The sequence below is a fragment of the Molossus molossus genome, unplaced genomic scaffold (assembly GCF_014108415.1).
Source record: "Molossus molossus isolate mMolMol1 unplaced genomic scaffold, mMolMol1.p scaffold_m16_p_10, whole genome shotgun sequence".
NCBI lineage: Eukaryota > Metazoa > Chordata > Mammalia > Chiroptera > Molossidae > Molossus > Molossus molossus.
Window position 1 is genome coordinate 12314203 of NW_023425345.1, and position 24354 is coordinate 12338556.

Here is a 24354-nt window from a genome sequence, read left to right on the forward strand (position 1 = left end):
ATTATGACACCTCGGTCCCTGGAGGCTATTTGCACTGAGAACGCTGAGCCCGCCTGTGTCCGCCAGGAATAACCTGGTCCACCCCAGTTGCTCTGTACCAGGCAGTGGGAGATGGAAATTTCCAGACACCCCCATCTAATGATTCGCAGAAGCCCCTATCTAATGAGGTGCTCACAGCTCACCAAACAGACCCTGGACAAGCGTTTATTCTCAAATCCAGTGCAAAACATTATCAGAAGTGTTTAATTGCTCATAAACCCATTGATTTTATACAATAACAACTTCATTTCTAAATGTGCCTTCCAATCTTAATCTATATAGATTTACGCATTTATAGGTTTTAATCACAGTATTATTAAATTAATCTGAACCCCTTTCTTGTTTATTCCATAAACACTTTTTCATGTCCTATACTCCTGTTAATTCTAATGGTAGCATCCATATCATTGTACTCAATACCTCAGACCTCTTAACCAGATATATAAAAACAGCTTTTTTCTATTGTGAGTTATGCTGCCACAAACATCTCTGTGCATATGGGGTCTTCATATAGCCATGACTTAAATTCATGTTCAGTTATTTAATCAACCTTCATGTACTGGGGACCTATTATGTGAGGCCCCGGGGGAAGTGAAGGAAACAGATACCATCTCTGCCCAAAGGCTAAACATTCTACATTTTAATAAGTTTCTGATGTTCCTGAGTGGGTCTCAAATGCAAAAATAATCCTCTGAATTTGAAACGGTGGCATTTGCAGCCAAGAAATGGTACATGGGGGCCTGCCGACTTCAGCTCAGTGACAGGCGGAGTGGGGGTGCTCAGCAGCACCCCCCCTTCCCCACCATGGCGCGCGCAGGAGTCACAGATGGGGCGCGAACGGCCGCTCCTTTCCACGGAGCTGGGCCGCAGGGCAGAGGCGGGCGGCCACGCCGGGCTGCGACTCCACTGCTGCATGAGCCTGTCCACCCACCCCGGGGAGGGGCAGGGCTGGGCCTGCCGGCCTCTCCCACCCGGCGTACCCTGGGGCCTGCTGGTACTCTGGGGGACTTGGGGCGCAGGGAGGGCAGAACGGTGATCCCTGCGGGCAGGCTGGCTCCCAGGGGGGAACGGATGTGCAGACACGCACACGCCTCCTGAGCTCTGAATAGATAGCTGCTCCCCTCCTGACACAGGCCAGGATGCTACTTCATCTGGAGCCCCGCCCCCTGCCCCCACACTGCATGGAGGTTGTCCAGTCTCTCTGTTTACAGCCCCTGCCCCACCTCACCAGCTGCTGACACCCCGCCCGCCAGGGTTCCAGCACCTGGTCCACAGTCCTGGTCACAGCTCACCCAGTGCCCACAGGCTGAGAGACGACCCGAAGGGGCTGGGGATGACCTGAAGTGGTGGGAGTGGGGTGGGCTGCAGCATCCCCCAAAGCCCGGACGCTTCCACCCTGCAGTGCCAGGGACTGCCGTTAGCTGGGATGGTGGATTATGGGGCAGATGGTCAAGGGGCAGATCCCTCTTTTGATTGAGCTGCGGCTGCGTTAACTGACTGACACCTACTACGTGCCAGGCACAAGCCAAGCTTTTTCCGTCCGCGTCTTATTGCATCTTCTGAGTGGTCCTCGGTCCAGGAGCATGTACCATCTCTCCTGCACGCCGAGGGCAGAGAACTTCTCCGGCCACGGGGTTCAAACCCCGAAACACGTCTGATGGGAAGTCTGAATCCCAGCCTTACCAGGTTACCCGGGGCTCTGTGCCTTCCTTCTTGAAAACGCGTGCATTGCTTTCAAAACCACTGCTCCAGGCCTGGCCGTTTTTCTCAGCGGTTAGAGCATCGGCCTGCGGTGCGGAGAGACCCAGGTTGGGTTCCCACTAAGGGCACGTACCTCGGTTGCAGTTTGTCCCCGGCCCTGGTTGGGTCGTGTGGGTGGCAGCCACTCGATGTGTCCCTTTCACGTCGATGTTTCTCTCTCTCTCTCTCCCTCCCACTCTATCTGAACAAAATACCTAAAAATGTCCTCGGGTGAGTATTACAAAACAAACAAACAAAAACCACTGCTCCGGTTACCAACAAGGAAAGAAAGAGAAAACGTGTCTTTGGACGGCCCACGCAAGAGTTCACAGGTGTAGCTGATAAAAAGCCAGTGTCTCCTGATGGCCCATCCGCTGCCTGCCTGTCTACAGCCGGCTCCATGGTCGCACCTTACAGGCCTGTTAACTTGTCTAGTCCTCATGACAACCACGGGAGGGAGGTACTGATGCTAATAGTCCCGTTCCATACCGAGGCGCAGAGAGGTTCAAGGAGCCCAAAGTCACACAGTAAGTGGCTGAGCTAGGATTTGAACCCCCTCCTCTAATTCTCCTTTGACTGAAGCACAAAGCAGCCAAATCCACGCAGAATACAGGACACCACGGTGACTGGTAGCTGTGGCTTCCCCTTCTGTCCTTTGGCAGAAGCACCTTTAGATTTTTCCACAAAACAGTTCCTGGGAAATGTCCATTATTTCTTAAAATGAGGGTGTGGAGTGGTGAGGGGTGGGATAGCCCGTGGAAGTCTTGTTTTATTTCTTAGCCAGTAGACTCGGCTGTGCCTAAATTCTTATATTCAGGTACTTAACCCTTCTTGGCCTCTTTATGGACCCTCCCTGATTCTAAAAATATCTCTCTGCATAAAACATTCCATTTCCATAATGTGGCCTTTTCTTGCGCGTGGAGACTTCTCTTCTCCACAAATATTGACAGAGTTTTTCTCCCTGTCGGTGAGTTAACACACGCCCAGCCCTGTCGACATTCACTGGGCCAGTGTACACCCTGAAGTATACCCAGAGGTTTTCACTGATTTGATTTACGAGGAGAACTGACTGGCCCCTGTTGCACTGAGAATAAAGAATGACCAGATGAGGAGGGGTCAAAAGAGGTGAGGTTTAAAAACTAGCACTTAGATTGCTTAATGACGATTTAACTCCAATCCAAACCTTCTAACAAATAAACAGGGGGGAAAGCAGCCTGCTTTGGGAAGGTTCATTTTGCTTTCCCTTTTGGCAGCTCTGATATTCTGAATGATGACTATAACTTGTGAAGCGCATTATGGGGCTCTTTCACGTACACCATCTTCTTGAGCCCTATAACTGTGGGGGAGGGGTAGAGTCTGCAGGGGGAGGGCAGGCATGAAACAAAGATTCGTTTTCCCTCTGCTATAGTTTGCCTCTATTTTAGATGTTGAGATAGACACTGTCCATTGGCTAATCCATTCAATAGACTGGAAAAGCTAATAGAAATTTATTTTCCCAGGTTCCCTTGCAGCTAGGTGTGGCCAGGGGACACATCTCTGGCTGAAGAGGTAAAAGCAAAGTCTGCTGGGGGATGTTGGGACAGCTGCATAAGAGGTAAAGAGACAGTTCTACCCATTGTACCCCCTTTTCTTACTGCCTTGAATATGGATTTAATGCTTGGAGCTGCAGCAGCCATTGTGTGACCATGAGGGAAAGGATAAGAGAATTGCAAAGAAGCAGACCCAGAATCCTGACTTCTGTTTTCACTTTTGACTTCTTGAAACTGTTCTGTTTCTGGAGCAATGCTGGCCTGGGAGGGGAAACCATTAGTTGGTGCTGGGATGTGGAGCCTGGGAGAGAGGGTGACTAAGGGTGGAAAGGAAGGCAGCATGAATAACAACATGGGAAGGATAGTATCTTATGTTTCAGTTCTTTAATCACATCAAAGAGAAAGGTCAGCTGGATGCTATAGTTTCCTTACCATGCCCCTCTGCTTACTAATTCTCTTTATCAGAGGCCTCGGGCTTGGCATCTTCAGAAGACAACAGTATCTAGCCAGAATTTAATGCCATTGTTGTTGTGTTGTTTTTTGTTTTTTTATTAGTTTTGTTTCAAATTATTTGTTTTTCTTTAATTCCAGAAGTGGAAAGTATAAATGGGAATACACAGGAATAGTCACCAAAAGTTGTCCCTCACCCTGTTCCTCGTCATCAGCTCTCCTTTCCATCAGCAATCGCTATGAATTCTTTTTTTTCCCCCCTCACCCGAGAACATTCCTGCATTTATCTTCAGATAGAGCCAGAGGGAGAGATGGAGGAAGAGAGAGAGAGAGAGTAACATTCACGTGAGAGAGAAACATCGACTGGCTGCCACCCACATGACCCCAACTGGGGCCGGGGACAAACCGCAACCGAGGTACGTGCCCTTAGCAGAAACCCAACCTGGGTCTCTGGTCCGCGGATCAACACTCTAACTGCTGAGTCAAACCGGCCAGGGCTACTGTGCAATTCTTATGTGTACTTCTAGAAATATTTTATGCAGATAGCAAATGAGACAGCTTTCCATTTATGATTTTGATCTGTGTTTTTTGTTTCAAATAAATGTGCTTACATGGAAAGGAAAGGAGACCACTTTACAGTACAGTGTAGGTGAATACACAGAGATGACAGAAGTGTGACTGGGGTACGTGATGGCACACACAGGGAAGGCTGGGGCGTCCTAGGGGCTCTGCTCCCAGCTTTCCCTCTGCGAGAACAGCCTTCCCTCCCTCCTCAACAAGGGAGGCTGAAGGTGCTTTGTTGAGATTCATGCCTTAGGATCAGGAGCAACCCTTGCACAGAACCTTCTCCCCTGGGAAGGAAGGGGCCAGGTGGGGGGTACAGACCCCTAGTAGGAAGGCTCAAGCCATCGAGGGGATCTGTCGGTGGGACCTGGGCCCTGAGTCCCAGAGAACGTCAGGAGCTATGGGGGCCTCTAATGTCGCAGTCACATACGGCGGTTCTGTTAGACCATGCCTCACGTGTACTTGCTTCTAGGAAGAACATGTCACCTGCACACTGTTTGCCTTCCTGCTGCGTGAGGCGCCTGGGCACAGGTGTGCACACGCGTGCACACACGTGCCTGCAGGACTGCCGGTGGGCCCCCGTGTGCATCTGAGCAGAGGAGCAGAGAAACTGCAGAAATGGAGCAATGACTTGCAACTCACCCAGCACAGCGCTGGCCTGTCTATCAGCGCTTAATAGTTGTGAATAAAATATTCATGCCTCTTATTTATGCACTAATGAATTCCATTCTAAATACAATTCATGCCCTTATTCTCCTCAGGTGCAACACCCCGTGAATCTAATGAACAAAGTTGAGAGAGAGCCATGTACTGTCATTATCTATAAACTCAGATTTCTGAAGATACACAGACTCAAAATCAGCCCCTCTAACTCAAAGCTGTATAATTCTTACAGTTTTAGTAGCTGTGTTGAATTCAAAAACGGCAGGACAAGTATACCACTGCACGGAACAATTCTAAGATCAGTTTCAAAAGGATCAAAACATGCTGGGAAATGCCAGTCATTGTCACAGCCGCTCTGTGATGCCCCGTGATCCTGATTTCCACAGTAACAGGCTGGACTGTCCTATGACTGATTCTTGCTCATTCATTGGTTGGGGGGATCCTCAGACCCTCAGGCCCAGGTGAACCTTGAGGAACCTACCTGAGCATCATACATAGAAAGTTATTCACAAAAAACTCCAAGCCCCAAGTGCTACGTCAAATAAACATGGGCCTCTCAGCTCGCCAAGAAAAGACGGAGGCCACACCACATGGGTCTCCCATATTTATTTTTATTTTTTTAGATAGTGTGGGAGGTAGTAAGAGAAACATCGATGTGAAAGGGACACATCGAGTGGCTGCCACCCACACGACCGACCAGGGCCAGGGACAAACTGCAACCGAGGTACGTGCCCTTAGTGGGAACTGAACCAGGGTCTCTCTGGACCGCAAGTTGATGCTCTAACCACTGAGCCAAACCGGCCAGGGCTGGGTCTCCCATATTTAGTGTACACCTATAAAGATGTTTTTTTTAAAAAAAATAGATTATTTTTATTTATTTATTTATTTATTTATTTATTTATTTATTTATTTTTATATTAAGATAATCATATTGTTATCTTTTTTATTATTAATTTATTTTTATTACAGATTTTTTTCCTATTGACACCCTCCTCCCCATCCCCCCGCACCTCGTCCCCAGCTTTGTCATCCGTGTCCATTGGTTATGCGTACATGCATATAAGTTCTGTGGTTTATCTCTTCCCTCACCCCACCACCCCCTCTTCTGGGGACTGTCAGTCTGTACCCCACTTCCACGTCTCTGGGTCTACCCTATTCCTATTCCTCAGACTATTATGTTCATTATATTCCACAAATAAGTGAGATCATGTGATATTTGTCTTTCTCTGCTTGGCTTGTTTCACTTGGGATAATACTTTCCAGATCCCTCCATGTCATCTCAAAGGATAAGAGATCTTTCTTTCTTACAGCTGCATAGTACTCCATTGTGTACATGTACCACAGCTTTTTTATCCATTCATCTATTGATGGACACTTGGGCTGTTTCCAGATCTTAGCAATTGTAAATAGTGCTGCTATGAACATGGGGGTACATATATTCTTTCTGATTGGTGCTTCAGGTTTCTTAGGGTATATTCCTAGAAGTGGGATCACTGGGTCAAGTGGCAGTTCAATTTTTAATTTTTTGCAGAAACACCATAGTGTTTTCCATAGTGGCTGCACCAGTCTGCATTCCCACCAGCAGTGTACTAAAGTCCCCTTTCCTCCACACCCTCTCCAGAACTTGTTGTTTGATGATTTGTTGATGGCGGCCATTCTGACAGGTGCGAGGTGGTACCTCGTGATTGTTTTAATTTGCATCTCTCTGATGATTAGTGATGTTGAGCATTTCTTCATATGTCTCTTGGCCATTTGTGTGTCCTATTTGGAGAGGTGTCTATTCATCAACTTACACCATATACAAGAATAAAATCAAAATGGGTAAAAGACTTAAATGTGACCCATGAATCTATAAAAATCCTATAAGAAAATGTAGGCAACAAAATTTCAGACATCATATGCAGTAGAATTTTCACTGATACATCACCTAAGCAACAGAAACAAAGGAAAAAAATGAACACATGGGTCTACATCAAACTAAACAGCTCCTGCACAGCAAAAGATACAATCATCAAAATGGAAAGGCAACTGACTGTAAGGGAGAGCATCATTGCCAATGATACATCAGATAAGGGGTTAATTTCCAAAATATATAGAGTACTCATACAACTCAACAAAAGGAAGACAAAGAACCCAACTAAAAAATAGATTATTTTTAAAAATATTTTTTAATTGATTTTTAGAGAGGGAGAGATAGAAACATCGATGAGAGAGAACATCTATTGGTCATTCCCTGCATGCCCCTCACTGGGGAGCGGGCCCACAACCTGGGCATGTGTCCTGACCGGAAATCGAACTGGTGACCTCTTGGTGCGTAGGTCAGTGCTCAACCACTGAGCCACACCAGCTGGGCTAATAGATTATTTTCTAAGAGCAGATTTAGGTTCACAGTAAAGTAAATCAGAAGGTACAGAGATTCCGCAGTAATGCCTGCCCCTACACACACACACACACACACACACACACACACACACACAGCCTCTCCATTCTCAACATCCCCACCAGAGCGGTACATTTGTGAAATCCACAAACCCACACTGACACATCACCATCACCTAAGTCCATAGTTCACAATGTACAATGGGGATCACTCTTGGTGGTGTACATTTTATGGGTTTAGACAAATGTATAGTGACATGTATCCACATTGTAGTATCACACAGAGTAGTTTCACTGCCCTAATCTTGTGTTTATATACTGATTTCTTTTCGTTGAAATATAAACTATAAGCTTTTTCTCATATCATTAAAATTTTTCTGAATAGCCCTGGCCAGTTTGGCTCAGTGCTTGGAGCGTCAGCCCACAGACCAAAGAATCGCCGGTTCAGTTCCGGTCAAGGGCACGTACCTTGGTTGCAGTTCATCTCTGGCCCTGGTCAGGGTTGTGCAGGTGGCAACCAGTTGATGTGTCCCTCTCACATCAGTGTTTCTCTCTCTCTCCCTCTCTCTCCCTCCCTCCTGCTCTATCTGAAGATAAGTGGAAAAATATCCTCGGGTGAGGATTTTTTTAAAAATTCCGAATCAAAAGGATTTAAGTGGCTGTATCAGTTGGAGTACAGGCGAAGCTGCTATACCAGAGCCCCCCAAATGCAGTACCTCCAAGGGTGGGCCTGTGAGACCGATGTTGCTTTCTCTCTCGTCCTGTCGATGGAGGTAGGCAGGTGCTCGGGGCTGGTCATCTAGGGCCCTGGTTCCTTTCACCTCGTTGCTAAAGACTTTATTTACTGAAGACACCAGATTGTCCACATTGTGTCTGAGCCTCCACCCGGAGGTTTTCTGGAAAATGGGGAGCCATGTCCAGCTCTCTGGTCCATCTGGAAGCTGAATGAGGTCATGCACGAAAGAGCCCTGGATGGTATGCAGCGGAGTGGGTGCTGTTATTAAAGCACCCTTACTTCCAAAGCTCAGGGGAGGGCAGAGTTCATGGAGGTGATGGCCAGCTAAGCTCTTAGGAAACACAGCTCTTGAAATGTGGTGGCAGGGAGCCCCCACCCCAGTCCCCCAGAACTGCCTGACCCCACACCCACCATGGATGAGCCCGGCCCTGACCAGCTGCTAATTTTCTTCCCTTCCATTGCTTAAATGTGCTGGATGTGGACCCCCGCAGAAGCTACCGGAATCACAGAAAGAAATGTATAACAAGGTAGTCCTTAAGCTGTGTGAGCCACACAGGAGGCAAGGCAATTGCATTCCTAATCATTCTCCCTTCTCCTCATGAATTTCACCATGAGAAATTCATTTCACCAACTACTAGGCTCAAATTTACTACAGTAGGAAGGAGGTCAGGGAAGGGAGGTACCCATGATGAAGCCAATCACCACCCCACCCCCTGGAGGGGAATTCATCCAATGAAATCCCCTTCCCATGGTTGTTTCCACTCTAGGGTTGGGGGTGCACAGGAGGATGGTATTAGCCCCTGATAACACCCATCACAATGTCACCTTATAGGGTTCCTGAGTGGAAAGACACATTACAGGGCCAGTTTTTAATTCTGTAATTACTCTCCCAGAGGAGGCCTACGTGGGGTTCCGGGTGGGCCGACGGGCCAGAGCGTGGAGGGGCATTTCACCCTGGCCTCTGTACTGGTCTCCTTGGGGGACAAACCCTTCCTGCTGGTTCTCCCTCCTGCTGGCCGTGCTCCCCCAAGGTCACCCTCACCTTCCTGAGCATCACATGGGGCTCTGAGCCACGCCCCAAGTCAGAGGGGCTCAGAGTCACTTGGTCCTTCCCAGACCAATGGACCCCTGGCTGCTGCCTGGGTGGGAGGGGGCTGGCTGGAGTCGAGACAGGTCCCCATCCTGGGCCTGGACCCCAGCGCCGCTTTTTCTCTTTGGACCTCCCGTGCTGGGAGTTGAGCTCCTCCTCCTCCTCCTGTTACTACTAGCAGTGCCCACTCACCCAGCACCCCCTTGGTGCCAGCCACTATTCCAAGTACCCTTGCACGTGTGCTAACGTGTCCTCACAGCAGCTCTGGGAGGTGAGCCCTGGTATCATGCCCACCTTGTGGAGAAGAAAAGCGAGACCGAAAGGCCTTGCTCGCAACCCGGCTGGAGGACCACTGGCATCGGTGTGGTGCCAGGCCAGCGGGGTCAGTGTAGTGCCCTTTTCCTTTAACTTCCTTCATTGCCACTCGCTTCCTCCCCTGCTCTCCCGTCGGCCGCTCCGGCGTGTTGGCTGTGTGCCGTTTGTAGAGGTTCCTGCACGACGTGTGTCTTGTACACAAGCAGTTGTAGGGCTCCTTCTCCTCCTCGGCTCTCTGTCCGTGTCATGGTACCTCCGGGCCCCTGCTGTGTGCCCTGCACCCATCCGGCCTGCTCGCCGCCCCGCAGTGAGAGGTGGCAGCGGGTGGACTCCCCAACACTGCAAACCATGCCGCGACGGACATCTTCAGGCACCTTCTCTCAGGGACACGACCGTGCGAGAATTTCCGGGCTGGTGCTCAGAAACAGGGCTGCTGGGTCTTGGAGTCCGCGGCGCTTGATCTGTCTGAACGCCAGCGGCACACAGTCTGTTCTCACATCAGCAGAGCCCAGGGTCTCTACGTTAGGCATTAGCCAGCGTTCTGATGTCTGCAGATCTTGTGAGGATAAAGCCACCTCTCAATATCCTAATTCACCTCTCTCAAGTACCCATGAGTTTGTGTATTTCTCTCGTTAGATTATGGGATTTCCTCAGGAATAACCGATTCAATGTCCATTTTCTTTTGGGGTTCCTGTCTTCTTGTTGACTGGGCAGAATTTCTTGTTGTCACCTGGGTCTAAGTCCCTTGTCAGTTTTAGACACTGAAACTGGCTTCTTCCGACTTTCTTGTTAATTCTATTAAACTCTTGTATTAACTCTTTGCATGGTGGTCTTTGGGGCCCGAACTTGTGAAGCAGTGAGCCTACTCTATGTCTTTGCTTTATGGTTCATGCTTTGAGGCCGTGGTTTAAGAAGCCCTTCTCCATCTCTAGGGCACAGAGATATTTTCCTGTATTTATCATATAGATTTTATGGTTGCACCATTTACATTTCGGTCCTTAATCTTTTTCACATATACTTTTGTGTCATGGTGCTGGTTTTATAGTTAAACATATAGTGATTGAGCTGTTTGTCCTTCTCTTGATTTGCAAGCCCTGTAACTTGCAGGGCTTATTCAAGCAGATAGTTTATGTTCCAATAGAAGACCGGATTATGGCTGTCTGGTGCAAGCCACAGCCTGCTGTTCACAGCGATGGGCACTAGAGAGCGCACTTCTTTGTGCATTTACAAACCATGTGGGCTTGGACAAATGACTCGATGATTCCCACCCTCAGTTTTCCCACCTGAAAAATGGGTGCAACACTTTTGCGGGTTCTTACAGACCACTGCATGGAAAGTGTCTTGGATGTGCAGGTTTTTCTTTCTCCTTGCCCTCAGCTCTCATCAATAATGCCTCTTCTCTGAGGGCCATTTTGAGGCCTTCATTCCACTATGCAATGTACTTACTCAGCTACCCCACATCATCCCAACAAAACAAAATGCATCCTCTTCTCATGTGAAATATAAAGTTCACAAGTATATGGGACTCGGGTCCAACAGCATTTGATTGGTTGAAATATGTAGACAAAGACTTGTCCATTGCAATACTTCTATGTTGGATTTTTTCTTCATATACTAATCCAGCCATTTTTCTAAGTCTGAAATGCTTTTATCAACCCTAGGTTTAGGCTCATGGCACTTAGTGGATAAAACAGCTCAGCCTTCTTTCTCAGTAAAACTAATCATGTGGCTATCATAGCCCTTCTGTGTAGATACTGACTAAGGTCTCAGCCTCTCCCGCCCTCAGATCTCAACTCCCCCCTTTCCTGTTGGTGAATCCCACCGAGTGCCCGGCCTGGACACCCACCTGAGGACCTGCAGTGTCCCTTCCTAGTGCAGCAGCCAAGAACCAGGCCCTGGACCGGGCCAGCTAGATTCAAATTCTCATTCTGGTGTTCACTGGCTCTGACTATGGGCAAGTTTGTTCACCTCTCTACGCCCATCTCGTAATTTGTAAAATGAGACATGGACAATACCTGCCTTAGAAGGGTTGCTGCGAGGATTATACAAGTGAATTCCTATGTGCCAAGTGCCTGGACAAGTAAGTACTAAATTCTCGTTTGCTGTTACAATTCTGATCAGAGAAGTAGTAGTCTCCACAGGATGTACCCTAATGTTCCCCAAATTGGCTTGCTTCTAGAAATCACCTGGAATACTTGATAAAAATACACATTCCTGCAGCCGATCCCTTAAGGATCTGATTCTGTTGGTCAGGGGTGAGACCCTGGAATCTGTATTTTAACGTCCTCAAAATCTAGATTCAGTATCAATTTTGTAATCTAGGAGTCCAATTATGGAACCTCTCTGAGCCTCAGTTTCCTCCTGTGTAAAATGGGGGTAAAACCTATCCAGGTTGTTGTGAGAATTAAAAGGATAATGTATCTAATGCCCTGTGTAATGCCTGTTGCTTTCTATCAGCTTAGTCACTCTGGCATAAAAACCTAGGGCTGATTTTGTTTTCTTTTTTCCAATTTCTTGAACCGAACCCTTATTTTGTTTTTTTTGAAATTTGTTTTCATCAATTAATTTTTTAAATAAAAAAGGACTCTAAATTTTCCTCTGAGTAGAACTTTAACTGAACCCCATAGGTATTCTTTACTTTCAATTATTGTAGTTTCAATTACCTCTTGGAACCAGTTTTTAAAAGAACGTTTCTGTTTTCAGGTGGGTAAGTTTTCTGAGCTGTATTTTGCTTCTGATTTATTGTAACCAAATATTGTCGTTATTATAGCACCTCTCTATGATGTATACTAAGGTTTCTACAAATGTTTCATGGACAGAAAAGAAAAATGTATATTTCCTATTTGTAGGGGCAGTTATACAAGCTAGATGATTGTGTCCTTCAAATATTGTATCCTCACTATTATTTTGGTCTTTTTCATGTTTTCTAAACTGGAGTCATTGAAAAGCTCACCTTTGTGATTCCCCCCCAGATCCATGTGTCAGCTATACTGCTATTTAACACACTTATTTTAAAAGAAAATCAGTATCATTTGTCCTTTCAGCCCAACATGAGCATGGGTCTAGCAGAGGGCATTTAGGCCCTGAAATATTTGAGAATGAACATGTTATATTTGGAGGTGGGGCTTTTAAAGAGATGACTAAGGCCCTGGCCAGTATGCACAGTGGTTAGAGCGTCAGCCCCCAGTCGAATGAGTCGGGGGTTCGATTCCGGTCAAGGCACATATGTCGGTTGCGGTTCATCCCCAGCCCTGGTGGGGTCGTGCAGAAGGCAACCAGTTGATGTGTCTCTCTCTCCCTCCCTCCCGCTCTATCTGATGATAAAGAGAAAACTATCCTCGGCAGAGCATTAAAAAAAATGTAAAGAGATGATCCGGTTAAATGAGGGCATATGGGTGGCCCTGACCCGACGGGGCTGGTGTCCTTAGAGAGGGAGGCACAGAGGAGGCCAGGCGAAGACAGCGAGGGGGCAGCTGTCTGCAAACCAAGGAGGGAGGCCTCAGAGAAAAAGAAAGTGAGCTGGCCAGGGCCTTGACCTCAGAGCTCAGCCTCCAGGACTGAGAAAACACATTTCTACTGTTCTGTTGCTTTTTCATATGGCAGCCTGGCAAACTCACACACAAGGAGAAGGTGGCAGTCCCCTTCTCGGGGGAGGCCGGACCAGAGACAAGGAGGGCTCTCTGACCTGACCTCCACTCCCCCTGCCTCTGGGGCCACGGGGCCCAGGACTCGCCTGGAAGCTCACGGAGCTCAGACCGTCTCTGCTGGGGGATCCCGGGGTCAGGCCCCCTTGGGCAGCAGCATCCTTGCCCCAGACCCTGCTGGAGACAAGCCTCCCTTGTTTCTAGACCTGCAGCCGCTACATCACCTGGACCCCTGCAGGCCAAGGAGCCACGTTTCAGGCCAGTTTTGCTGAGGGACCAAGCCGAGGCTGCCGTCTGCCTTCTTGTCCCTCAGAGTCCTTTTTGAGACTAGACTTTCCCTTGCTTTCCAATCAACCCAGCTCTCAGAACAACTCCAAGTGTATCGTGGAGACTTGACACGTAACTGAGGAAGGGGTGAGCATGCTCTCAGGTCCCGCCAACCTCGCGGCTCTTCTCTGGACAATGTCCATCACCTACCGCGTCCTTCCATGACCCCGCCCCTCAGGCCTCCTTTCGCTCTTGCTCTGACTTGCAGTCACCTGCCTTTACCTCTCCAACCCTCCTTCCCACTCTGCCAACCACGTCCAACTTCACCATATGCTAACTCTCTGCAGAGCAAGGTCATGTTCTAAGCGCTTTCCCCGTTTCAACTCGTGTAACCCTCCCAGACACCCTGGGAAAGTGCAATGAATATTCCTGTTTTACAGATGAGGAAACTGAGGCAGAGTGAGGTTAAGCATGGCTAACCTGGCCAAGAGGTGGCAAAGCTGTGATGTAAGCCTGTTGCCTCGGTCTGGAATGGGCGGGACGCTAATCTGCTCCCAACCCAGAGGTCCGTCAGGTATGCCGGCCGGGATCAGGGTGGGGGAGGGCGGGCTGAGGGCGCGGAATTTCGGAGCTGTGCAAGGGCAATCCTGTGTGTGCATGCCTCGCTCCCCACCCCACCCCCACCATCCCCCCCCCCCCCCCCGGCAGCCCAGCGCCCTCCCGGCTCCCCAGCGCCCAGAATGACGTCCCAAAGCGCTGGCCTGCTGTGTGGGGCCTTCCACGGGCTGCTTACCACTCACCTCTCCATCTTTTATTTTCTGTTTCCATCTCATCTGGGGATCTGCCTGGAACGCCCTTTCCCCGCCCGGGTCTACGGGTCTAGAACCTGCCATTCTTCATCAAAGAAAGAAGCTGTAAGGTCCTCTGGCCCTGGTCTCCTTCGGGGCAGCTCCCGTGTGGAGCAGAGATTTCCTCATTTCCAGCTGCACTCATGCCGAGGGCCTCGTCCTGGGGACCTGACACATCCTCGCTGGGCTGACCTCACATTGAACTCTGTCCCGAGCTTCCTTCTGCAACTCCAGACTCACATGTCCAACCGTCGACTCGCCACCTCCACCCTGATGTCTAACAGCGTCTCAAACTCGGGACCCAACCTCAAGCTTCCAGTCTCCTCAAACCCGGCCCTCCTCCCAGGGTCCCAGTCCTTCCAGTCACTGAAGCTCCCGTCACACACCCAGTCCCATGCTGGACCCTCCCGGTTCTACCCTCAGCTCATGTCGGACTGGACGCACCCATCACACCCTCTGCTGGCACCTTGACCCGGGCCGTCGTCTCTCCCCTGGGCTCCCGTCGCCTCCATCCTGCCCGAAGCCTCCGCTGCCGCAGCCCTGACAGCAGTGCTCTGGATAATCTGGGTCACACCTCCCTGCCCAGAGACCTCCAGTGGCTCCCCAGGGTGCCGGCCCTCCCATGATGGAGGCACTCACCACCATTTAACGCTCTGTATTAACTGACGTTCTGTCAGAGGATTTATGAAGGCTGAGAAGTCCCACGACCCGCCGTCTGCAAGCTGGAGGCCCAGGAGAGCCGGCGGGAAGCTGGAGGTGGCTCAGTCTGAGTCCAGAGGTCGGAGAACCAGGAGCATCGGGGCAGAGATGGTGTCGCGGCTCAGTCAGGCAGGAAGAGCTGACTTCTTCCTTCTGGTGAGAGCTCAGTGGCCGGACGATGCCACCCACACTGGGGAGGGCAAGCTGCTTCAAGCGCTAAGCTCAGTCGGGGACACAAAGCCAATCCTGTGTGTGCATGCCTCTCTCCCCACCTCGCCCAGCCGGGTATCGGGGCAGCTCACGATCCAGCCAAGCTGACACACATTCACCCGCCGTGTTCATCCACTTGGTACATACAGCACCATGGATGTGAGCACTCCGTAGGTTCCTACCCTGCCCCTCGCTCCGTCACAGGGAGGGGCAGCAATGGACGCATGAAGTGCTGGGAGCAGGGTGACCTGGGGTGGGGCGGGTGGGGAGGTTCTGACACCTTGAAGACCAAGCCTCACAGGTCGAATCAGGACGAGCTGGAAAGTGGAACGTGGAAAGCCGACACCACTACAATGTAAACATCAGCAGCGGCCAGGCCGAGAGCCCCTCACTGCTGCCTACTCGGCCGCTGGTCCTCGGGGTCGTGGACACAACAGCTCGCCCAAAGAACCCCAAGACCTCATTCAGTGAGAAGTCACACGTGGTGGGTAGCAACACCTTTTAATGGTTCACATTTTTTTCCAGAAGAGTTATAACAAAAATACATGGAACGTAATATGTTTCGATACAGTGGGCAATCACAGAACCTGAACAAGACAAGTCGGTACAGTATGCTCCTTCTCATGGGGGCAGAACTTCCATCCTCTCACCGAGAACCACGCGGATCAGCGCGGTCGTCCCGCACTACCTGCTGGTCTGGTTTGAGGTTGGCAGACTTGGAGGTAAAACAAATTTTAAAAATAAATAAAACTCAACACAGTCAACTGCCTCAGTTCCCCTCTCGTGTTTCTTCTCGTTTTCGCCCTGGACCGGGTGGGATGAGGGCGAGGCAGAGCCCTGCGGGGAGGCTCAGTGCCCTGCTGACGGCATGCCAGCCAGGCGCGGGGTTCCCTGAGGTGACTGAGAAATGTCCTTGAATCAACTGCCCGGCGCTGTGGCGGAGAAATACAAGCAGAGGGGAGGGAATGGCAAAGGGGCTGCAAGAACTCTGGTGGGAGGTGTGATGTCCACAGCACACGTTTGAAATCCACCGCACAGTGAGAAGACGGCCTGAGGACAGCCCGGCAGCGCCCTGGCAGGGTCTGAACTGCGGAGCTGCTAGCTCCGGAGAGCCCGGCTTGGAATGCTAAGAAGCACCGCCACTTCTGCCGAAATCCCACCAGGGACAGTCATTCAACAGAAGACATCAAAACCATTTGGTTTTTCAACAAAAATCCTTCACATCCACCTGTGTTCAAAAATAATAATAATAACTTATGATATTAACAGCTTCCTTAATAAAGCAATTGCCACAAAAGAATTAAATTGTAAGTGTGGAAAGACCTATTTTCCTATCAATGTAGTTCTTAGGAAGGGACAGAGACATAATATACATGAAAAATAAAGCCGTGACACTTTGTTTTTAGCTTAAAGTTTTAAACAAGGGTTAAGTGATTCAGCTTGCTTAGACCGTTACGCAATAAGCTAAATAAAGACGATTATTGTTTTTCCCCATTTAAGGTGCGTGTCTGCCTCCATGACAAATTAACGATGGTGACCACACTAGACTGCTAAGGACAGGCAGTGGACTATCACCTCAGTGGAATATGCTGGCCAAGTGGCCATTTTCTTTCCTACAGTGATGGAGCACAGAGGGGCAAACTTGGCCGGAGTCATCACACATTCAGTGAGCAGGGCGGCCAAGGAGAACAGAGCACTGAGCCCCAGGGTAGCTCTCGGTCATCGGACAAGCCTGTCAGCCTCCAAGTGAGCCAGACCACGCCTCCCAAGCAACAAGGCACCTGATGTGCACACTCGAGCCATGACTTGCGTTGGGCAAAAATTGAGTGATAATATTTTTCATCTCTAGTATCATTAACACCTTGGAGAAAACAGAAAACAATCATCAGCATTAGAAGCTTGAAAAGAGGATAAGAAAACCCACAGAAGAAGTCGTGCTAAAACTGCTTCGCCAGCTGTTCCATCACCGCCCACCGCATGGGCTTGAGGCCGGTGACTTCATGGACGCATCCGCCGATGCACTGCCGAAGGTCAGTTTCGAGTCCATCATGGTGACCCCAGTGCGATGCTGCCTGCCTTCCATTCACCACCTCCTGCCCATTAGATCCAAGGGTCTCAGGTGGTGGAGGCACAAGACACACAGGTGTCAAAGCCCAAGAACCTTGCTGAAAACTTCGCCTTGGAGTTGGACAAGGAAACGCATCAGTGGTTGGAGTCTTGGCAGCAGCATCCACACTGGGGCTTAACCTCAGCAGCCAGCCTGCAGGATGTTCCCCCCAGAGCGCTTGGTCACCGACAGAGTTGTGAATACCTGCGGGGGAGACAGCATGAGACTCTCAGACACCCGAGCAGATGAGTTAACAGGGTAATTCAGATCACACCACATGTATGATGGAGTTAGAAATGGACAAGTAATATGAACACAGATATCCTCAACTTCTCCAGAGGATAAAAAGGGGAAAACATTTTAAAACCAAGGCAAAAGAGAAAAATACTTAGGTTATATCTAATGACGAACTTTATTAGCACGAGGGTGATTAAAACAAGATACCCAAGTTGCTTGTCTATTCTCTTAAAAAAAATGCATCATGAAATATTTGGGACGTGTAGAAAAGTATACAGCGTATCATCACAAACACCCATGTGCCCGCCCAGCTCTTCACGTCATAGGAATGTGGTTGAGTCCACGTGTGTCCCTCTCTGGTCACGGTCCCCCCACTTCTCCCTCAATCAGTGCTGACCATTCCTACAAATTTCTTCCTGCTCTCTGTTGTAGGCTTCAAAAATTTTACATGAAAATGGCAAGATGGTGTATTTCCTCTTCTGCTACCTGCTTTCTGGGCTCAACGCTACATTTCTGTTATTCCCCCATGTGGACACACAGAGCTCTGATTCTTCCACTTTTCACTGAAGAGTATCCAATTACTGCAGTATACTATATATGGTGTATACTACAGTATCCAATCATTCAAGTGGCAGATCTATTACGATTACACATCCAGGCTGCTTTGGCTGGCCAGCCAAGCTATTGCCAATATGCCATTTGCAACAAGCTCTGTGACCTCCAGGAGTCTCCTCGCACCCAGAGCTAGAGGTACAATTGCTGGGTTGGAGGGGACCTGCAGCTTCGATTTGACTGAATTCCAAGGTGCCCGATACTCTCATCTGCAGTGACCGACGCGTTCTCGTTTCACATCCTTGCAGACATTTAGAGCCTTAACTAGCATCTTCAGGCAGCTTTAACGTGTACCGCGCAAGATGGCCTATACATAAAACACTGCTTCTCCACCTCAGTGAGCACAGCCTGCTCACTCAGATTGAAACACACAGAAATCACAGATCTGAATCTGGCAGACCTAGGGTAGGGCTCAGGAATCCCACTTTCAGCAAGAGTCCCAAGTGATGGGTTGTAACGCAGTTGTCTGGAGCCATGTAGGAGAATTCCTGGTGGAACACCGGGGTCACACTCCCAACTAGAAGTCAACCTCAAGGTGACCTAACCACCAGCTGCTTATCGTGTAGTTTTACCAAATAGGAAATACACAGTCAAGATTTCAAAAACATACTATTTCTACATCTAGAAAGATTTTCATTTCTGGCCTAATGGAGTAATTGGTGCCAAACCAGTTCTCTCTGTTTAAACAACAAAAACCTGGACAAAATATATGAAAGTCACTTTAGATACCGAACAACAAGCAGTGGACTGTGAGCCCCATGTGAGGAGAAATAAGGTGAGCCTTCAACAGGCCTGTCTGCCTGTGGCATCTACGAGATGCAGGCGCAGGAGCCCGACGAGAGCAGACATCCTGGTGACTTGAAGTGACAAGAGTGGAGACTAGGGAAGCTGAGGTGGCTGGATTTGTGGGGCAGAACTCCCTAGAGGAGGGAACTACCCAAATCAAGAGCTCCAGAAATCTGCATGCAGATCCCTCATCTCTGGCTGAATACCAAGCTGTGCAGGTCTAGGGGGCAGGACACCGCACGAGGCCAGGAAAGAAACCACAGCCGGACAGCTGTCAGCTAAACAATCACCAGAGCCCCTTCGGGGTTGGGGGAAGTCCCAGTTCTCAAGCGCTGGAGCCCAGTGGCTTCCCTGAGCCCCTGGGGCAATCAGTGGAGACCCCGGAAGGCTACACCTAGGAACAGGGTTAACTATTACTAGCCCTGGAGTAAGAAATACCCTAGACCACCCTCAAAAAGCTTATAACAAACCTCAAAAAGATCCAATGAGCCACAAGGACGTTAATGGTCCACCACAAGGAAACTTGGCACTCTTTAAAGGAGGACAACAAAATCCAGGTACCCAGTACAGATTCAAGGTGCTGGGGGCAAAACCCTGTCAACCTAGAATTCCATACTCAACAAAAATATACTTCCACGAAGAAAACAAAATAAACTGTTCCAGAAAAACGAAAACTGGGTAACTTTGTTACCTATAGGCCAACACTACCAAAAAACATTCAAGAAAGTTCCTCCAGCTGAGGGAAATGGTAACTAGGGATGACACCTTTCCCTACAAGTCAAACATTTTGCTTCTTATCTGTGAAATCTGATCTCTCTTTGTGTTAACACTAACAGATCAGGTCTTTACAACCGACTGAACTACTGTGAGATTTTCATTAGTTTCCAAAACATAGTGTTTTCACCTCCCTGTGATGACCTTTCGTGTGGACCACACATTGTACATTTCCACCCTATTAGGACACAGACCCGGGGGCGGGCTTCTCTGGCCAAAGACACGTGTGGAAGCGGAATGCATTACTTCTTAAACACCAAGTATGCTTTCCTACCTCCTTTCCCCTCCACCATGTAGCCGGCAATGCCCTAGGGAGAGGAGGCTCCATCAGCCTGTTTCGGGGGTGAAGAGGCACCAAAGCTGAGCTGCAGCTTATCCGTGATGACCAGAGAGCACGAGCAAGGAACAAACCTCTGCTTTTATAGGCAAAACAAACCAAAACCAAAACAACAGCCAACTGTCCACCTACACAGCCCAGGCATGAAAACAATAAATTAAGTTGTTCAATTAACTAAAAGGGCTTGTGTTCAATAAATTAAATTTAGAAACATATCTCATCTCTGAGTACTCCTGAAACTTTAATCCAAACCATTCTGACCGCACTAAGTAAGCTGGGAGGTAACATTGCTAAGATTCGGTCGAGCCCATCAGTCCTACCCTGTGAGGACCAACCTCCTGAAGCCATTACGTGTCCTACTGAGACTGGTGCCAAGGCTTATTTGGGAGCGTCTTGCGTGGCTCACTGAGTGCCTGCATCCTTGTTGGCACACCTGGGCACCTGGATATATTTGTTAGTCAGCTGCCCCTTTGATTCCTGAGAAAACAACTGGTTTCCTGGTTTTTACTACAAAAAGCAAAGGACACAAAAATATCAAGGCCTCTTTGACTTATATAGATCAAAACAACAGGTATCAGCATCCAAAGCACTTTTGAATAAAAAGGGAAACCCTACTGTGTAAAGGAGGAACAATACTAAGAAAAACCCTTGGTCTGTTTCAGCCTTAAACCAGTGACAAAACCATATCCTTCCATATATATATCAATATGTCATCAGTGCCTCAAAAAATTCAGACCCAAGTAATAATGGCCAGTATCTGAAAATATTTAAAATATGAAGCCAGAAGAAACCATGAACAATTCATATCCAAAAAAATAACGATGAGAAAATAGTTCGTCCTTGTTAGCAAAGATATGTGAAAATCCTTGAAATAAGCTATCCCCTCACCTTTTATACTTAATGTAGAAGTTTCTACACTAAATTTTTGCAACATTTGCAGTAGCACTCTTAAATTAAATGCTAATGACATTGTAAGCTAGTATGACTCTTTGGAAAAGCAATAAAGTTCCTTTGTTTAAAAAATGTGTGACTGTGGAAGAGGACAGAAAGACAATATTCAATAATGGAAATAGCGGCGTTAGAATGACAATATCATGGGCAATTGAAAATGCCATCAAACATGCTCTCTTTTCAATTTTTATAAAGGGAGAACCATAAAGGGCCAGGGAATGCATTCAAACAAATTTAGGTTTATGAATTTGCCAGCTTGTTTTCTTTCTCAGGAATTAATTCAGAAATAGAACTAGTAGGAGATTTGGAAAAGAAAATGAAACCCATCAAACATGCAAGCAGATAAAAAAGAGCTCTTATCTATTTTTCTCATACTGATAACATACTCATATTAAAAAGATGGGGGAAGCCAACAGTCTGCCACTATTGATTAGTGTACATGAAAAATCTGATGGGGTCAATTTTTACAAAGATTTTATTTGCATATAGCTGCTTTAGAATCTTCATAAAAACACAATTTGAAAAAATGAGCATTGTGCCCGGCTGGTGTGGCTCAGTGATTGAATGCTGACCAAGAGGTTGCTGGTTCAATTCCCGGTCAGGGCACATGCCCAGGTTGTGGGCCAAATCCCCAGTGGGGGACATGCAGGAGGGGGCCAATCGATGGTCTCTGTCGTCGATGTTTCTATCTCTCCCTCTCCCTCTAAAAATCAATTAAAAAAAAAGATTTTTTAAAGATGAAATAAAAACCCAGCGTTGGGGCTGCCTCTTCATGCTTTTCTGTCCAGCACAAGGAACACTCACCGGGCCCAGCGCTGCTGCAGCTGCACCTCCCAGCCGCATGAGAACCCCTCACCCTGACTGTGATTATGTTGACTATTAAAAAAAACATTTGATGTTGGGCACTGAAATTCATTTAAAGACACTTCACAGGGGTCTTTTCTAATGTTCTTTCCTCCTGAACTATTATATTTCCCCTACAAATAAACTGGATTAGTTGAAATTACTACTCTGAATGACATAGTTTCCCATCCAATTACTGCTGCTCAGACGTCCAGAATAAATCAGCAGCACACTGCCTCACGATGAACGTGCCATGTACTGCTGGTGCTCCTGACACCAGCGGGCTTTCCGTTAACACAAGAGCAGCACCCCCTCCTTTGAGCAATTGCAGAAGGAAACCCTTTAGAAACGGTTTTGCTCCAAAGAGCAGAGTCTCAACTGAGGGATTTGTCAACTTTTCTAAGTAATTACTCCCAACCCAAAGGCTGCTCGATAGACCGGGTTACTATGTCAGTGTGGTATGAGGACGTCAATGCACTCTGCCGACCACACACAGCGGCCTGGGAGCTGACTGGTTCGGAACACTCCAAAGCAGTGCTCAGGACCAGCTTTTAAGTTATTATTTCTAATCCATCCAAGGGACTGACATTTGTGAAATTAAATAAAACATATTAGGAAAATTAATTTTTAAAAGCCATATAATTTTTAATTATTAGATCCAATACTGTCAAAGTACTCTTCAGGTTGTGACCTGTCTTCATCGCCACCCTTCTCCTTAAGGGCTGGTAACGAAGGCTGTGGCCAGCCCCTGAGCAGCACCCAGCCCCTGCAGTGCACGGCTTGACGGGGACACAGTGGTCCCGGAGCAAGTGCAGTCAGAACCCAGCATTTAGCACAGACTAGAGTCCCTAAAATCCACTACCAATCAAATTTCACTTTCCTTGATCAAGCAGCTTTAAAAAAGATTTCCATTGTCAGAGGTTAGAAGCCTTTGGTTTTTCAAAACTTAATTTTTTTTTTTAAATCCTCACCCGAGGATATTTTTCTAATTATCTTCAGATAGAGTGACAGGGAGGGAAAGACAGAGAGAGAGAGAGAAACATCAACGTGAAAGGGACACAGCGACTGGTTGCCTCCCGCACGACTCGACCAGGGCCAAAGACGAACTGCAACCGAGGTATGTGCCCTTGGCCGAAATCGAACCCGCGACTCTTTGGTCCACAGGCCAACGCTCTAACCACTGAGCGAAACTTGCTAAGGCACAACAATCTAATTTCTAAGCAAGTAGTTCATAACCAGGGGTTTTAAAAAGATCCAGAGGAGCTTTTCCAATATACACACCCCTCCCCACCCCGATCCCCTTGAAAACAATGTAATGATGACATTTAGTCAAGCACATCCAGATGCAATACCCTGGGGAAACCCAGCTCACAGATGCCGGCAGTCACTCAGTATCTATCATATGCCAGGAACTGTCCGAGACACTCCACTTTCCACGTGGCGCTGCTCACCGACCCTATGAATGAGATATTCTCTCTTTTATTTACTGCAGAAACTAAGCTCCTGAAAAGCAGGGCGACGTGTCAGGTTCACTGAGAAGAATGTGCTGAGTGACATTACACCCAGGTCTGTGTGTCTCTATTATGCTCATCGCCACCAATAAATCATTTTCATTTTTAAAATTCTATGCCAAGCTCTAGCCAGTTTGGCTCAGCGGTTAGAGCGAGGGTCCCCGGCCCCAGTTGGGGTCGTGTGGGTGGCAGCCAGTTGATGTGTCTGTCACATCTATGTTTCTCTCTCTCTTCCTCCCTCTTTCCCTCCCACTCTATCTGAAGATACATGCAAAAACGTCCTCGGGTGAGGACAAAATAAATAAATAAATAAAATTCTATGTCAAATATGCAGAAAGGTCTGTGGACATGGAGTACGGTCTGAACAGTGTGGTGCCTCGGGAGCCTGGTGGCTTAGGTGTGAATCCCAGTTCTGCTACCTCCAAGCCGGTAACGGTGGGCAAGGTACTCAACCTCTCTGTCCTGTCTGTCCAATGGAGACACTGCCACCTACCTCACGGGCTTCTCGGAAGGACTAAGGAAGTCGACACACACAGAGCAGCGTGTTGGACACTCACGGGAACCCTCACAAACACCAGTGCTCCCGCCAGGGTTCCCCCCTCGAACCTGCTCTCTACCAGCGCTTCCCACTCAGGCACAAATGAATGTGAACCTTTCTCAGTCCCTCCCTGTTCCCATCTCCCACCAGCTGGGCAGTACTATCAATGCTCCTTCCTATTTCAATGGCTCAGGGTCCTCTCAGTTCCCACCACCACCACCACCCTCCTTCAGGCTACCACTCTTGCCTCTAGACCTGCCTCCTTGGCTCCACTTTTCAGAGTAGCAAGAATGACGTCTCTCAACAATGTAGCTGGTCATACTATTCTGCTTTTTTTAATCCTCGCCTGAGGACATTTTTGCATTTATCTTCAGATAGAGGGGGAGGGAGAGAGAGAGAAACGTCGATGCGAGAGAGACACACTGACTGGCTGCCACCCACACGACTCCAACCGGGGCTAGGGACAAATTGCAGCCGAGGTACAT

At 48.3% G+C, this 24354-nt stretch overlaps 1 protein-coding gene across 3 annotated transcripts in view; it reads right to left on the reverse strand.

The window, feature by feature from the left end:
- Window positions 1–15664: 15664 nt before the first annotated feature.
- TXNRD1 (thioredoxin reductase 1) overlaps window positions 15665–24354 on the reverse strand; it is a 75609-nt gene continuing 66919 nt past the window's right edge. For all 3 annotated transcript variants that reach the window (XM_036250743.1, XM_036250745.1, XM_036250744.1), the window contains exon 15: window positions 15665–17484. In XM_036250743.1, coding sequence (XP_036106636.1) covers window positions 17422–17484 — 63 coding nt within the window. In that variant the 3' untranslated portion in view covers window positions 15665–17421. The remainder of the gene's footprint in view (window positions 17485–24354) is intronic.